Raw genomic sequence first — 14951 nt, 5'->3', positions numbered from 1 at the left:
ATGGCTCATTCCTTCGCCTTCTTTGAGTCTTTGCTTAACTTCACTCACCAGTGCAATTTTTCCTGAACATTGTTGAAAATATCAAGCCTGGCCGGGTGGTGGTAGTGCACGCCTTTAATCGCAGCACTGGGGAGGCAGAGGCAGGCGGATCTCTGTGAGTTCGAGGCCAGCCTGGGCTACAGAGTGAGTTTCAGGACAGGCACCAAAACTACACAGAGAAACACTGTCTTGAAAAACCAAAAAGAAAAGAAAAAAAGAAAAAAATCAAGCCTGAGCTGAGCACAATGGGTGCTTATCTGTAATCCTAGCAGGCAGAAGGCAGAGGCAGTAGGACCCGGCATTGGAGGGTAACCCAGGCTACACAGCAGGTGTAATTCTAGGGCTGGAGACAGCCGAGTGGTGGAGTGTTTGCCTAGCCTGTGTGCTGCCCCAGGTTTGATGATCCCCAGTACTGCAACCCAGTCTGAATCCTGCACCATTATGCTTCTCCCTTCTCTATTTACCACATCATCCCTTAGAGATATGGTTTTATCTGTCTGTGTATTTGTTATCCAATACTATCCATGCTGCCCTCTCTCCATGTCTGAGCAGCAGAGGGACAGAAGCTCTCAGGATCACTGTCACATCTCACGTACTTCAAGCAGTTGCTGTCACTTGGTAGATACACAGTAGTTTGTGAACAAATGAATTAATGATGAAATGAAAAAACTGTTATATTAGAAATAAACTTGGGATAACCTACAACTTTATTATTAATGACTCTTGTTTAAATTCAAATCATGAAGCAGTTTTGTTTTAAAATCACTTGGTGAGCGATGTCAACACATTAAAGAACACTGTTACCTCTTCATAAGAGCCTCAGTGAAATGCCTTTCTTGTCAAACCAAAAGGTACAGCTGCTGTCTATTACAGCCCATGACTGCTGTGCATGCTGTGGGAGCCTTAGGCAGGCTGGACAAACACTGAACCACACACTCAACACAAAACTCCCTAATAGACTATCAGGACACACCATGCTTGGCCGTGGACTTTCTGAAAGTTTCTTCTTGCTCTACATCTGCTTAGCTACTTTCAAGGTCACACTTCTTGCTGTTTAGCAAACTCCTGCAAATGTGTTGAAGGTCAACCATGAGGCCTGCCTTTTGTAGCCTTGCTTGACACTTTTAACATAAAATGTCAAAGCAGCCTGAGCTGCAGCGTGACATCATCTTAAAAACAGAAGAAAAATAAAGCACAGTCTGGTTGATTTTTGCAATATAAACGACAAATTCTCAAGCTATAATAGCTACTTAAAAAAATCTAAGTAGGGCTAGGCATGGTGGCAAACCCCTGAAGCCCACAACTCTCAAAGCAGAAGAGAGTGATAGCTAGAGGCCATTCTTGGTGCTTACTAGCTCCTCCAGGATAGCTTTGAGGAACATGGTAAGACATTCTGCAAAAACCAGAACACTGTAGGCAGAGAGGAGAAGCATTGCTTTTAAAGCAGTCCCTGGGATTGAAGCTCTGCCCTCATGTACCCAAGGACCAAGAAACATACTCAGCTCAAAAAGTGACACTAAAAAAAAAATGATTTCTAGTATGCATTGAAAATACTAGAGACTCTATTTCATACTAAACGATCCAGTATCGCAGAGAATTCAAGTCCCATCTTTCTGTCTGAATCAAAAAACAACAACAACAACAAAATACTTAGAAATTTGTGTTTAGTCTTTTGAGGCAGGTTCTCACTATAGGGTGGTCCTTCTGCCTCAGACTTCTGAGTGCTGGAATCACAGGCATGGCCAGCTAGAGAAATTTGTTTGTTTTTTTCAAGACAGGGTCTCACTATGCGGTCCTGGAACTCACTGTGTAGACGAGATTGGCCTTGAAAGTGCTGGGATTAAAAGCATGTGCCACTATGCCCAGCAAGAGAAATATTTGTAGTATATGTGCTACCGAAGTGAGCACAAGAGAAATATTTTTAATATTGACAAATTATGACTCAAAAATTTTATATGACATTTCTGTCCAAATAACATGAAATATACCTATCAAGAGAAGAGGAGATTCTTATTCTTCCACTGATACAGGTTTTTACTCACAATGGAGCTTCCATACTTAAGAACTAAATATGTCATACCAGATGTAACCCAATGAATAACTAAACTGAAGAGAGTCAACATGATATAGAAATGTATTATATAGAAATGACAGGATAAAAGGGTAGATTATTGAATCTACTCTGAAAGAAAGAGATAGATGTGACAAAAGATAGAATATGGAATCTACTCTGGAAAAAAGGATATAGATATAAGATAAAAAGTAGATTATGGAATCTACTCTGAAAAGAAAAAAGGGAGAATACAGCTATGATAAGGTAAAAAGGCAGATGATTGAATCCACTTTTAAAAAGCAACTATTAATTTTAAATATTTTACATTGGATTGGATTTTTGTAATTATATACAAATTTTGTATATTGATACAAATTTGAGATTGATTTTGTTAGAACATTCTGTACATACATTTCTAATCTTGTTTAAGGGATTGTACCTATACAGTTCATTTAACAGTCTTTGAAAGTTATTATTACCAATTAGGATACAAAGAAATGAAAGGTAGTAGTTATTACAATCGAACTTGCAGTCACACTAGGTATGTTTTCAAGGTCAAACAAATATATTTTAGACAGACAGGTCATCTTCAAACACTTCAGAGATCTACAGAATATGGCATTTAAGATGTTTTAATAAGTCTTTTTTTTTTTTTTTTTTTTAATGACAATGAGACATGTCTGCTCCTGGCAGCACCAATCTACTTCTGAGAAGATGATGGGCATTGAAGAAACACCTTATGGAATTTACTTTCTTTGTGGCAAGTTAGCCACTGGGCAGGAAAATGCCCTTGCCTCGACTGCTGACAGTATGCTGTCCAAATGGACAAGCAGGACACAAAAGAAAGGACTGTCGAACCTTGCCAAGACAAGGTAGAAAGGCCCTTCAGAAAATCCTGCTTCACAGATGAGTCTGTCAGATAAGCTAGGCCTGTAGGCCGAAGATGATGCCCCAATGTTACAGAGGAACCTTGGGTGACTGTCCAGGCAGCCAGCTGTTTCTGTCATAACTCAGTTTTTGGAAGTCGCTTGTTTGCACTTCTTGCTTACTCAAGTTAATATTATTTCTTTCTCGGGTTTCTGAGGGAGTTGAAGATTAGATAATTATATAGTTTTCCTTGCTAAGAAATTCAGAAACTCACTAAAGAGGTGTAAAGTGTATAAGTTTGAAAGACATGTAAATATAGTTTTGGGTTGGTAATACAAGTTAGGATAGAAAGTGATTTTGGACTCACCAAAATAGGATAGATAATAAAGTATTTTCTCTAAATTTGTCAAATGTTTATGGTCTGGACATTGTTAATGTAATTCTTGAGTGTATATATTATATATGGTTATTGTAATTATTGTATATAGTTTTTCTTATATTAGTTATAACTTTCTTCTATTATTTTAGACAACAAGGGGGAAATGTAGTGATATGTTGTATACCCTAATAAAATGTGCCTGAAGATCTGAGAACAGAACAAGCCACTAGATTAAACATAGATGCCAGGCAGTAGTGGCACACACCTTTTCTCTTAGCACTTGGGAGGCAGACATCTGTCTGGATCTCTGGGAGTTCAAAGCCACCCTTGACTACATGAGATTGACTCAGTCTAGGAGAGAAACAGAGCCCTGCAGTGGTGGCATACACCTTTAATTCCAGTACTGGGAAGCACACACGCCTTTAATCCCAGGAAGTGATGGCAGGGCGGAGAAAGGTATATGTGAGGAGGAGTCTTAGAGGTAAGACATGGCAGTGGCTTGTTCCTTTGTCTCTCTGATCATTCAGCATTTACTCCAATATCTGGCTCCGGGTTTTTTATTAAAAGACCTTTTAACATTCAACTTACATCTGGTATAATTCATGTTACACAACATGAAACTGATTGTTTTTTTTCTTAGACAGAATTTCTATGTGTAATAGCCCTGGCTGTCCTGGAACTCACTTTGTAGACCAGGCTGGCCTCAAACTCACAGAGATCCACCTGCCTCTGCCTCCCAAGTGCTGGGATTAAAGGCATGCATCACCACTGCCCAGTGAAACTGAATTTTTTAAGAGTTAAGGATTATTCCTGAGTAGACTAGACCTTCAACATTGTTTCTTGAAAAGCATATATATTTTTTTTAAAAATCAGAAAACTTTTTTTTTTTTTTTTTTTTTTTTGGTTTTTCGAGACAGGGTTTCTCTGTGTAGCTTTGCGCCTTTCCTGGAACTCGCTTTGGAGACCAGGCTGGCCTCGAACTCACAGAGATCCGCCTGGCTCTGCCTCCCGAGTGCTGGGATTAAAGGCGTGCGCCACCACCGCCCGGCAAAATCAGAAAACTTTTAAAAATAGGTTTGCATGAATATATAAAAGAACTAAAATTAAAATAAGTTTAATTCAGGGTTGGAGAGCTGGCTCAGAGGTTAAGAGCACTGGCTGTTCTTCCAGAGGTCCTGAGTTCAAATCCCAGCACCCACATGGTGGCTCACAACCATCTGTAATGAGATCTGATGCCTTCTTCTGGGCTGCAGACATACATGCAGGCAGATCACTGTATACATAATGAATAAATAAATCTTTTAAAAAAATAAGTTTAATTCTATGTATATACCTTGATATTTCAAGTCATACAAAAGGCTGAAAGGGATGGGAAAAGTTTCAAAGATGATTTTATTGTAGCAATGTGCAGCTCTACTTAGAGCACGCATACAGCTGCATGATAGCACATAGAACCTTGCTGGCTTTAATATGTTTCTATAATCAACTTCTAATACCCTCTTCTAATAATCATAAACAATGATCTCAAAGGTATAGCATACATTAGGGTCACATAACACACAGAATTTCTGGAAAAAACTGAGTTATGGCACCTTTTATTTATATTCATTTTCATTCCTAAAAAAATAAACTAGAGCCATTTATACAGTACAAATAAACTAAAGACACAATGCTACAGGGAAAACACACAACAGTCAAGAGCTTCACACACGTTTTTCCTTCTAAAAGATGATTTTAACCTAAATGCATGGATTCTAAGTTAGCTGGAAAAACGTGACACCCATTTCTAGAATATGACTTATGCTTGCATTGGTATGCTTTCTGTTCCTTTCATCCAATTTTATACAACAGCACAAATTACAAAGCAAATCCAAGATTCTGAACAGAGGAACGAATAAAACTTGTTTTTAGAAACATTTATCCAAGTAGATTTCTGGTCTCCTTTAGAATACAAAGTCAAGAATTCATTTTCCTGAGTCTCTTCAAGGCCACTTGATGTTGTGTGGTAATAACTTTAATTACATTTCCTCAAGACTTCTTCTAATAGCTTCTTCTAATTCCACATCTGCATTAAAAAATAGAATTTTAAAACAGGATAGACAACCAATGATGTGCTGTTTATGAGTTTTATTAACACACTTCTTTCCAAAGGCAAAGTCAAAATCAATGAACTTACAATGCAATGGAGTTCCTCAATAAAATCTGAGTATTTTGAAATATGAGAATCTGGATATGACCCCCAGTCAACTTTACACATGCACTTAGTGTGCCAAGGAACACGTAAGTTATTTCTATTCAGAGATGTAGAAACTCAGCAGACTCTAGTAGCATTGACATTTACCTACTTCAACAGTGAACAATATCATTTATTTCCTGAAAGACTCAGGATGATACATATAAGAAATGCAAACAGTAGGTTGGCTGGGATGGCTTCGGGGGCACTTGTCACCAAGCCTGATGCAACTTTAAAGAAACAGAATCCAAATGTGACAGCACAGGCCTTTAACACCAACATGTGAGAGGCAAAGACAGGGGAGCTCTGTGAGACCAGCAACAAGGGCTACACAGTGAGACACCACTCACCTGTGTGTGGGGGGGGGGGGGGCGGGGGGGGGAAGAAAGCTGGTAAAAATAGGCAGATCTCTGAGTTTAGGGCCAGCCTGGTCTACAGAGCAAGTCCCTGGCTAGCCAAGGCTACAGTGAGATCTTATCCCAAAAAACAAACGAAAAGAAAGGAAGAGGTGAAAGAAGGGAAGCGGGAAGGAGGGAGGTGGATAGAAACAGCAAGGCAATACTATGAAATGGTTATGAAATTTACTATTTGTCAACTATACCTCAATAAGGCTCAGAGAAAATTCTAAGGCAGAATGAAGCTCTCAGCTACATGGCATCTAAGAAAAGAGAGAGACAGAGACAGAGAGGGAAGGATAGAGGGAGGGAGGGAGAGAGAGAGAGAACACAGGTATGCATGTGCACCTATCACAAATGTTTATGAAATGCACACGATATACCAGGAACAAGACTACAGTACTGGGGATAGGGACATGATTCCTGCCACATAAGCATGAGGATATGAGTTTGGACCCATAACACATATAAGATTCAGGCATGGTGGTGTGAGCTTGTAGCCCCAGTGCTGGGAAGGCAGAGACAGTGACAGTGCAGCCAAGACGGCAAGCTCACTTCAGACTCAGTGAGATGCCCTGTCTCAAAAAACAAACAATCAAACAAACACCACCACCACCACAACCCCAACAACAACAAAAGAAGTGCAATGTTACCCTCTGGCTTCCACCCATGCACACATGAGCACACACACCTGTGCACATACATGCAGTACACACAGAGAATAAATACAGCAGTGAACAGGACAAGCATCACTAGCTCACAGGTCTTTTTCTGTGTTCCCACTGAGAGTGAGGCTAAACTCCAGGGGGGTGGGATTAGGAGTCAACTCATCAGCTTGTACTAGCTTCTCACCAACATCTTTCCCCATCTGGTCTGTGATGGACAGGCACTAGTGGCACCTCTAAGAAGTTTCCTGAGCTGCATTTTCCTGAGCGGGAGCTCTGGCTTGTTATGTTGTCTGCAATTTAAAATATTGAAAGCTAGTCTACACCATGCATTAAGTTACAGCTATACTCAGGGATAGTGAGATACCCTAAGATGAATTCAAAGAAGGCAATTAAACACAAAGGAAAGCTATGACACTTAGCAAAACACAGACTGTCAAGACTTCTATATAAACTTACAGTAATTAAGAATGTGATATTACTGATATAGAGCAGCAGAACTGTCCCAGACACAGAACCATGATTAAAATAAAGGTAACCTAGGAAAATATGCTCTTTTCAGTAAAAGGAGGTTAAAAAAAACTAAAAGGCCATGTAGGAAAATAGAGATTTACTCCTATTTTAAGGAATATACAAAAGTAATTTCCTGATATAGCCAATTGTAAAAGTAAAAAACAATGCAAGGATATGTATATTAATGACAGAAGTATAATTCACAAGATCATGGAAAATGTCAATAATAGAACTGAATTAAAACTACTTTTATCATTGGGTGGTGGTGGTGCACTCCTTTAATTCCAACATTCAGGAGGCAGAGGCAGGTGGATCTCTGAGTTCCAGGCCAGCCTGGTCTACAGAGCAAGTTCCAGGGCAGCCAGGGCTACACAGAGAAACCCTGTCTCAAACAAAACAAACAAAAACAAACTCCTTCTATCAGTCAAAGGCACCACAGCACTCCAAAGATAAGAGAGTAAGTTGACTGGAGCCTGAGCAGTCAGTCCTGACAAAAAGCTCACAGGCTAGAGAGATGGTCAGTGGTTAGCAGGGTTTGCTGCTCTCTCAGAGGACCTACCTGGTCTTGGTTCTCAGCACCCACGTGATGGCCCACAACTCCAGTTCTAGGGGATCTGACACTTTTGACTTCCACGGGCATGAGGTATGTACAAAGTACACATATATACATAAAATAAAATAGATCTTAAAAAGATAAAAAACCAAATAAAACAAGATAGACCACATGGAACCATTCAACAACAAAAAAGGCCAATCAATGTCACAGAGTGAGAGAAAGTATCTGCCATACACAAAACTAGTGGGGGGGGGGGAGTGATCTTCAACCCATAGATATCAAATTGATCCAATAGAAAACGATATTTGAAAGGGAATCAGGAAAGGTAATATTTATCTAGTTAGCAAACATTACTCATGAGGGGTAGGAGTGGTGTGCCTATGAAGCATGAAGCCCTGAGTCTGATATCTAGTACTGAAACACACTACAAAACAACAACAAAATAACCACATATGCTATTACTGATCAAAAAAGTAAGTTAACCTACAAAGGTGAAAAAAACCTTCAGCAAAAAAATAAAAATAAAAAAACAGTAGTACACAATTATTTTACTAACTAAGATTAAAAGGACTGAATGACTCAGGTGTGGTGGTTCACACCTGTTTCCTCACTCAAGAGACTGAGGCAAGATTGCCATAGGTAGGTTCAGAGTTGGCCTGGATTACATAATAAATTCCAAGCCACTTGCCTGACCAATAGTGAAGTTGTCTTATTACAATTAGTGACAAGTGACACAACCACATTGGAAAACGTTTTAGTAATATGTCAAGTTCAACCTCAGCAATTCCTGTCCTAGGTATATATCCCCAGAAATAAGAAGAGATATACACCAAGAATTATGTATGGCATGAGAAAGAACATAGCTGAATCACTTCCGTCAAAATAAAGAAATTAAATGTCTATTCCAAGCAATCACTTCATGCCCAACACCATGCTAGGTTCTGATGAAGGAAGGAAATAAACATGATATGAACTCATCCGGGAGCTCAGCAAAGATGAGAATGTGGACAGAGCTATGTCAAGGGCACCTGGCATGGCACAGTCACAGCTTTCTACAGATAGTAGCTGTAGCCACAGCTTAGTCCCAAACCAAAGAAATTCAGCTGTGCATAGTGTAAACCTGTAATCTCAGCTACTAGGGAGGCTGAGGCAGGAGAATTATGAGTTCAAGGTTGCCTAAACAGTATGGACACCCCATCTCAGCAAAACAAAACAAAACCAGAAAATTAACAGAAATGACATCTGAGCTACTTATTGTGTAGAGGAAAGGGGGTGAGGGAAAGTGACTAGAGAATGGAGAGATGTCATATCCATTCCTCTGCAGGGATACACTGCGGACTGAATGCTGTCAGCACAGAAGGCATCAGCAGGAACCAAACAAACCACCTTCCATGGCCCTTGGATGTTCTAGGAATGGACTTCATGTTGCCACCTCAAATGAACCAGTGAACAGTTGAAGGCACCATCTTTTTGGATGACCTCTCATTTGTTAGAATTTTGAGAGAGGGTCTCATGTAACCATCCAAGCTTCCAAATCACTAGATAGCCAAGGATGCTCTCAAATGTCTGATTCTCCTGTCTGTTTACCTAATGACCGATTGTAAGCACATACCACCAGATCTGATCTTATGCGGCACAGTGGGCAAGCACTTTACCAATTGACCTATGTCCCCAGCATGTTATTTGGAATTTTTAACAGTAATTCTTTCCCCAAACTAAGAACTATAAAAAATATTCCATTTCCTAACTATAAAACACATTGCAAAAACAACAAAATGGGGTAGGTTCTGAAACATACTCAGTTGTACACAATGCAGATTTACCAGGTTAGCCAGAAGTCCACAAAACTGAAGAATCCAATATGTGGGTAGCTAAAATTTAGAATTTTGGCTGTCATTTTCCTGGAATTAGTCATAGGTTTTTGAATAAAGGTTGCAAAAATCTGAATTCCTGCTCCGTGGTGTTTATCTTTCAGTGGTCTCGGCAAGCAACGTGGTGGTACTTTCTGTTTCAACTCCACTAAGGCTCTTTCTCTGTCTACCTCATCATTACGAGAACGCTAAGCACAGACGTAGACCTTAAAGATCATGTTGGGAAAACCTGTTGGGCAAGCCGCTTGCTTCTAATTAGGTTGTATATTTTCTGCCAACCTCGTTAGCCTGTGACTTGGCTATAAGAGGAAAAGACCACAGTTTGAGTTTATTAAAACAAAAAACAAAAAAAAGAAAGAAAAAAAAATCAATTCCATCGCCAAACTCAAATTCCAAAGCTCCTCCAGCATACAGCTCTAGTTTGCTCTTGAGAGACTGACTAAATGCGTAGGAAACAAATGACCTGGCTGTTTCGTCTCCGTGTTCAGCCACATTCCCTTTCCTACTTCCCAGCCTCCACTCCTGCCTCAGGACCCACAGTACTGCAATGCAGTGTAAACAAGATTCTCCTTTCATTAACAGATACTATTACACTTTCAACATTATCAGTGCAATCTCAAGTATTTGCGAAGATCTACTGACTGTTCTTCCCTGATTATTAAAAAACTCAGTTTATAATGGAAAGGATAAATTTAAAAAATGGTTAGACAAGGAATGGCAGAATGCCAAGTCACACAAACAGCTCCCTAGCCTATGGAAGGAAAGAGCTTTTCATTGAAGGAGGAAAAATGTGCTTCTATGGTGGTTTGAATAAAAATGGCCCCCATAGGCTCACAGGAGTACCATTATTAGGAGGTGTGGCCTTGTTGGAGGAAGTGTGTCACTAGGGGGTGGGCTCTGAGGCCTCAGATGTGCAAGCCAGGCCCAGTGTTTTCACTCTCTTCCTGGTGCCTGCCAATCTGGATGTAGAACTTTCAGATACTTCTCCAGCACCATGTCTGCCTATGTCCCACCGTGCTTCCTGCCATGATGACAATGGACTAAACCTCTGCACTGTAAGCGAACCCCAATTAAATGCTTTCCTTTATAAGAATTGCCATTATCATGGTATGTCTTCACAGCATTCGAAACCCCAACTAAGACAGTTCTCAATAGTTTATTTGCAAGTGAGGCATTGGACTGGATGTGGCCAAATGGCCACAGTGTGTTCACGTGCTCCGGTCTTCTACAAACAGGTTTACTTTTCAGTCATCTTATGTACTGAGGAAATCGTCTACAAGGAGGAATAAGGAGACAGTGAAGGCACAGGAAATCACAGACCACTAACAGCGCACACCCCCGTGCGGCAGGGACGAGCTCTTACCCTCTGTGGATCTGAGCTCCTCTACGGGAGTGCCTTTCACACCACTGCTGTCGTCACTGTCACACTCTGCAAAAGAGAAGTGCAAATACATTTCTCAAGAACTGTGTCCTACGTTGCATATTCTCAGACAGTACTCTCTCTTTTCCTCTATCTTGTTACTGGATTTTTTTAAAAAGCAGAATTTCCCTCTGTAGCCAAGGCTGGCTTCAAACTTACAGCAACTCTCCTGTCCCAAGTGTGAACCACAATGCTTGCCAAACAACAGTATTTTCAAAGACTTTCCTCAAACCAAGCTTATTCATTAGTACCACACAGCTAGCCCCACAGGCTTGCTGTTAATGCTTACCTAGTAATATTAAAAATTGACAAAGTCTCCTATATTTTCAAATCATTGGTACTCATCTTTATAAAGATAATAAAAATCCCTAATTGACAATGGCACCACACTGCACAAACTCATCTAGTGTCATACAGACTTTCATAAGGAGCCTCAAGTTTCTATAAACTGCCATGATTAACCAGCTATGGGAAAAATCACTTCTGGTATGATCAGTGACCTTGTTATTTATTTGGCTAATCACTTTTAATCAAATTTAAATAGACATATATCAATGTACCAACATACAATTATCTGTAAGACATGCACGTGAATAACATGAATATCATAGTAGCTGAATCAAAATAAAAATAACTAAATATAAGTAGTACTTGCTTCTGCAAAAATATAAAAAAAGTTCACAATTGTCTTTGAATAAAAATTAAGTTTTTGTATTTCATTACATGTTTCTATTGCAGAAATTTTGCTATTTAAGTAAAATGCTTCACATATTTCGAGCAGTATATTTCTCATTTCATTTAGTTTTGGTTTGGTTTGGTTTTGGTTTTTCGAGACAGGGTTTTTCTGTGAGTTTTGGTGCCTGTCCTGGATCTTGCTCTGTAGACCAGGCTGGCCTCGAACTCACAGAGATCCATCTGCCTCTGCCTCCCGAGTGCTGGGATTAAAGGCATGCATCACCACCACCTGCCCATTTCATTTAGTTTTAAAAACCAAAGCCAGCCCCTAGAGTCTAGAGAACAGACATAGAAAACAAAGAGAGAAAGAGCTGATGAGATGGCTCAGCTGCTAAAGGTACCTGCCGTCAAGCCTGACTACCTGAGTTTGATTCCTGGTGCCACATAGAAGAGAACCATCTCCTGCATGTGGTTCTGTGATCTCTGTAAGTGTGCAGTGGTATATGTGTGTGTGTGTGTGCACAACCACAAGTAAATAAATAAATGTAATAAAGTCTACTTTAAAAGACAGCAAAAGGGAGAGAGAGAAAAAAAAAACAATGAACAAAACAAATACAAAAGAATAAAAAAGAAGTCTCAACAGGTTTCTGCTACCACAATGTAAAGTCTAGGTCTTCCAAGAGCAGCATGTCCAAACTGACCCTAACATTTCACCTCTTAGGTCCAAAAACATGAAGCTGTCAGTCTGAATAGCATGCATAGCATGCACAGGCTGCAAGACTTAGAACAGGTTCTTTTGCCTCAACCAACCCATCCGCACAACTGAGAACATCACTGACAATCTACTTTCAGTCCATTGCACAGATTAACTGTACTATAAAGACCAGGGAAACAATAAGCAGACTGGCCTTTTGACTTGATTCAAAAGTTATTTAACATAATGCCTATTCTATAGGCCATGTTATGGCCTCAATAGTCTACAGTCACAGCACAGGTGAGCTTTTATATCCACTTTTAAGATGGATTTCAGCATCTGTATGACTTTCACTCTACAGACACCAATTACACTTAACACAGAGCAGAGGGAAGGTGGATGGACAACCGGCCAGGGTTACTACTGCACTTCTTGGAGCTGCAGGCTATGCACACACAGCCCATTACAATGCCTGACGTTCTACACAGTCTGAGGGGCCTGGAAAGAGGAAGATGAGTAACTGCTCAACGCAGATGCTAGGGTGTTTATAACGTACCTGCTTTCCTTGGCTGTTCAGCAGAACTCTCACAACCTATTTCTATCTTCTGACAGAAATAAAGAAAATCCCTGAATATTGCTTCAAAAAGAGAAAATTTGATATATACCTTCAGTAAACTGTAGCATCATTACTCTATAGCAAATATATCACCTCTTCATTCTTAAAGCACATGTCTACAGCCAGCACCTTCCAGTGTGTGGGAGGGGTGTGGGGGGAATCTCTCCATCATAGGATCTGGCTTGTCCAGAAAAAGTCTGACCCACAGCAGACGGCACTGAGGAAAAGAAGGCACAGTGGCCACAGGCAGGTACTTTAAACTTTCTAAATCACTGCTGCCTTGCCTCTAAGGTGGAGATTTATAATCCAATACATCTATCCCATAGCATACAAAAAAAAAAAAAAGAGGACTTGTAAACCTCAGAAGTTATTTAAATGTATCTAAACTTGTTAAATGTTTAAACAAGTTGACTATAAAAAAAAAAGTAGCCAGCATATTGGTTATAAGAGTATACACTTCGCCGGGCGGTGGTGGCGCACGCCTTTAATCTCAGCACTCGGGAGGCAGAGCCAGGAGGATCTCTGTGAGTTTGAGGCCAGCCTGGTCGACAGAGTTCCAGGAAAGGTGCAAAGCTACACAGAGAAAGCCTGTCTCGAAAAACCAAAAACGAAAAACCAAGAACAAAAAGAGTATACACTTAAAGCTAGTTTACTGAAAACTCAGGTGACAAGTGTTATGTTCATTCCTGACACATGAAAGTTGTGTTAAGAGATTTCTGAATGAAATGTAAAAGGACCAAGATCAGCCTCTGTGGCACCTCTGATGAGGGTTACTAGGAAAATTGGACTGAAATACTTTGCTAAGTTTTTTTTGTTTTTTGTTTTTTTTTACTGTTTGAGCAAGGGTCTTATCAGGCCAGCCTTGAATTTATAACTCTCCTGTCTCAGTCTCCGAGTTATGGAAGTTAAGGGTGTATACCACCACTCCAGGCTTCTTGGCACCTTTTAAGAAAGAATGCAACAGGAAATAGAGTTGATGAATGATAAGGCTGTCAAAGGGTCAATTAGGACAAAGTGCATAGATTTTTCATGTCTCAATAAGGATTTTACATATACTGTATGGAGGTAAAGTCAAATAAGGCAAAACCATGATACGATCAAATTTAGTTTAAAGGCTCACCTTGCCTAAAAGGTAACTGATTTTCAGAGACCTGGAGGAAAAAACTACTGGTTAAAGCTACCCAGCTCCTCCTGCCCTGCAGAAGTAGAAACTGATGTAAGGCTGGACATTAATACATGGAACCAGCAACTCTAAATCTCTCTCTCTCTCTCTTTTTTTTTTTTAACTATTTCTAATTTTTACTATGCTAAATATTTCCTGAAGACTTTCTGATTAACTGAATAACTAACAACAGCTATAGGTCTCCAAGTATAAGATACCATGTGTAGGGCTGGAGAGATGGCTCAGAGGTTAAGAGCACCGGCTGCTCTTCCAGAGGTCCTGAGTTCAATTCCCAGCAACCACATAGTGGATCACAACCATCTGTAATGAGATCTGGTGCCCTCTTCTGGTATTCAAGCACACACACAGAACACTGTGTATATAATAAATAAATAAAATCTTAAAAAAAAAAAAGGAAATACCATGTGTCACTGATCCTCATGCCATTATTCAAATGGTTGTTTCTGACTATACAGGACTCTCCAGTTTAATAAATACCATGTTCAACCTTGGCAATGTTAAGTTTCTGAGAATGAGACTTCTATTTTCTGAGAACTTCTTGCTATGTTACCTACAGAACAAGCTGTTGCAGGGTGAGAGGTAGAGCTAACTGCTAAGAGTGTCTGCCAGCATGCACAAGGTTAGCTTCAAATCCCAGCAACACAGTCAAAGAAAGCAAAAGCACTTTTATTGTATCCTAAAAATGAGAGTTCTGCTTGCTGGTTAGTGCTTAGTATGGAGACAAATCTGAGACTTTTATGTAATACTATACATTCACATTTGAGAGAAAGCATTCAACAGAAATGCCCCTAT

At 39.9% G+C, this 14951-nt stretch overlaps 1 protein-coding gene across 6 annotated transcripts in view; it reads right to left on the bottom strand.

The window, feature by feature from the left end:
• Positions 1-4712: 4712 nt before the first annotated feature.
• Znf451 (zinc finger protein 451) overlaps positions 4713-14951 on the bottom strand; it is a 61454-nt gene continuing 51215 nt past the window's right edge. For 2 of the 6 annotated variants that reach the window (XM_052745220.1, XM_052745224.1), the window contains 2 exons: positions 10935-11000; positions 4713-5403 (listed from right to left, as the gene is read on the bottom strand). In XM_052745220.1, coding sequence (XP_052601180.1) covers positions 5357-5403; positions 10935-11000 — 113 coding nt within the window. In that variant the 3' untranslated portion in view covers positions 4713-5356. Of the gene's footprint in view, positions 11001-14951 lie in introns of all 6 variants that reach the window. The other 4 variants (XM_052745223.1, XR_008219923.1, XM_052745221.1 and 1 more) reach the window with 4 other exon arrangements.

This window comes from Peromyscus californicus, unplaced genomic scaffold, assembly GCF_007827085.1.
Source record: "Peromyscus californicus insignis strain IS unplaced genomic scaffold, ASM782708v3 Scaffold_19__1_contigs__length_69161282, whole genome shotgun sequence".
Taxonomy (NCBI): Eukaryota; Metazoa; Chordata; class Mammalia; order Rodentia; family Cricetidae; genus Peromyscus; species Peromyscus californicus.
The sequence above is the reverse complement of the archived record's forward strand: the minus strand, read 5'-3'. Positions and strand labels throughout refer to the sequence as shown.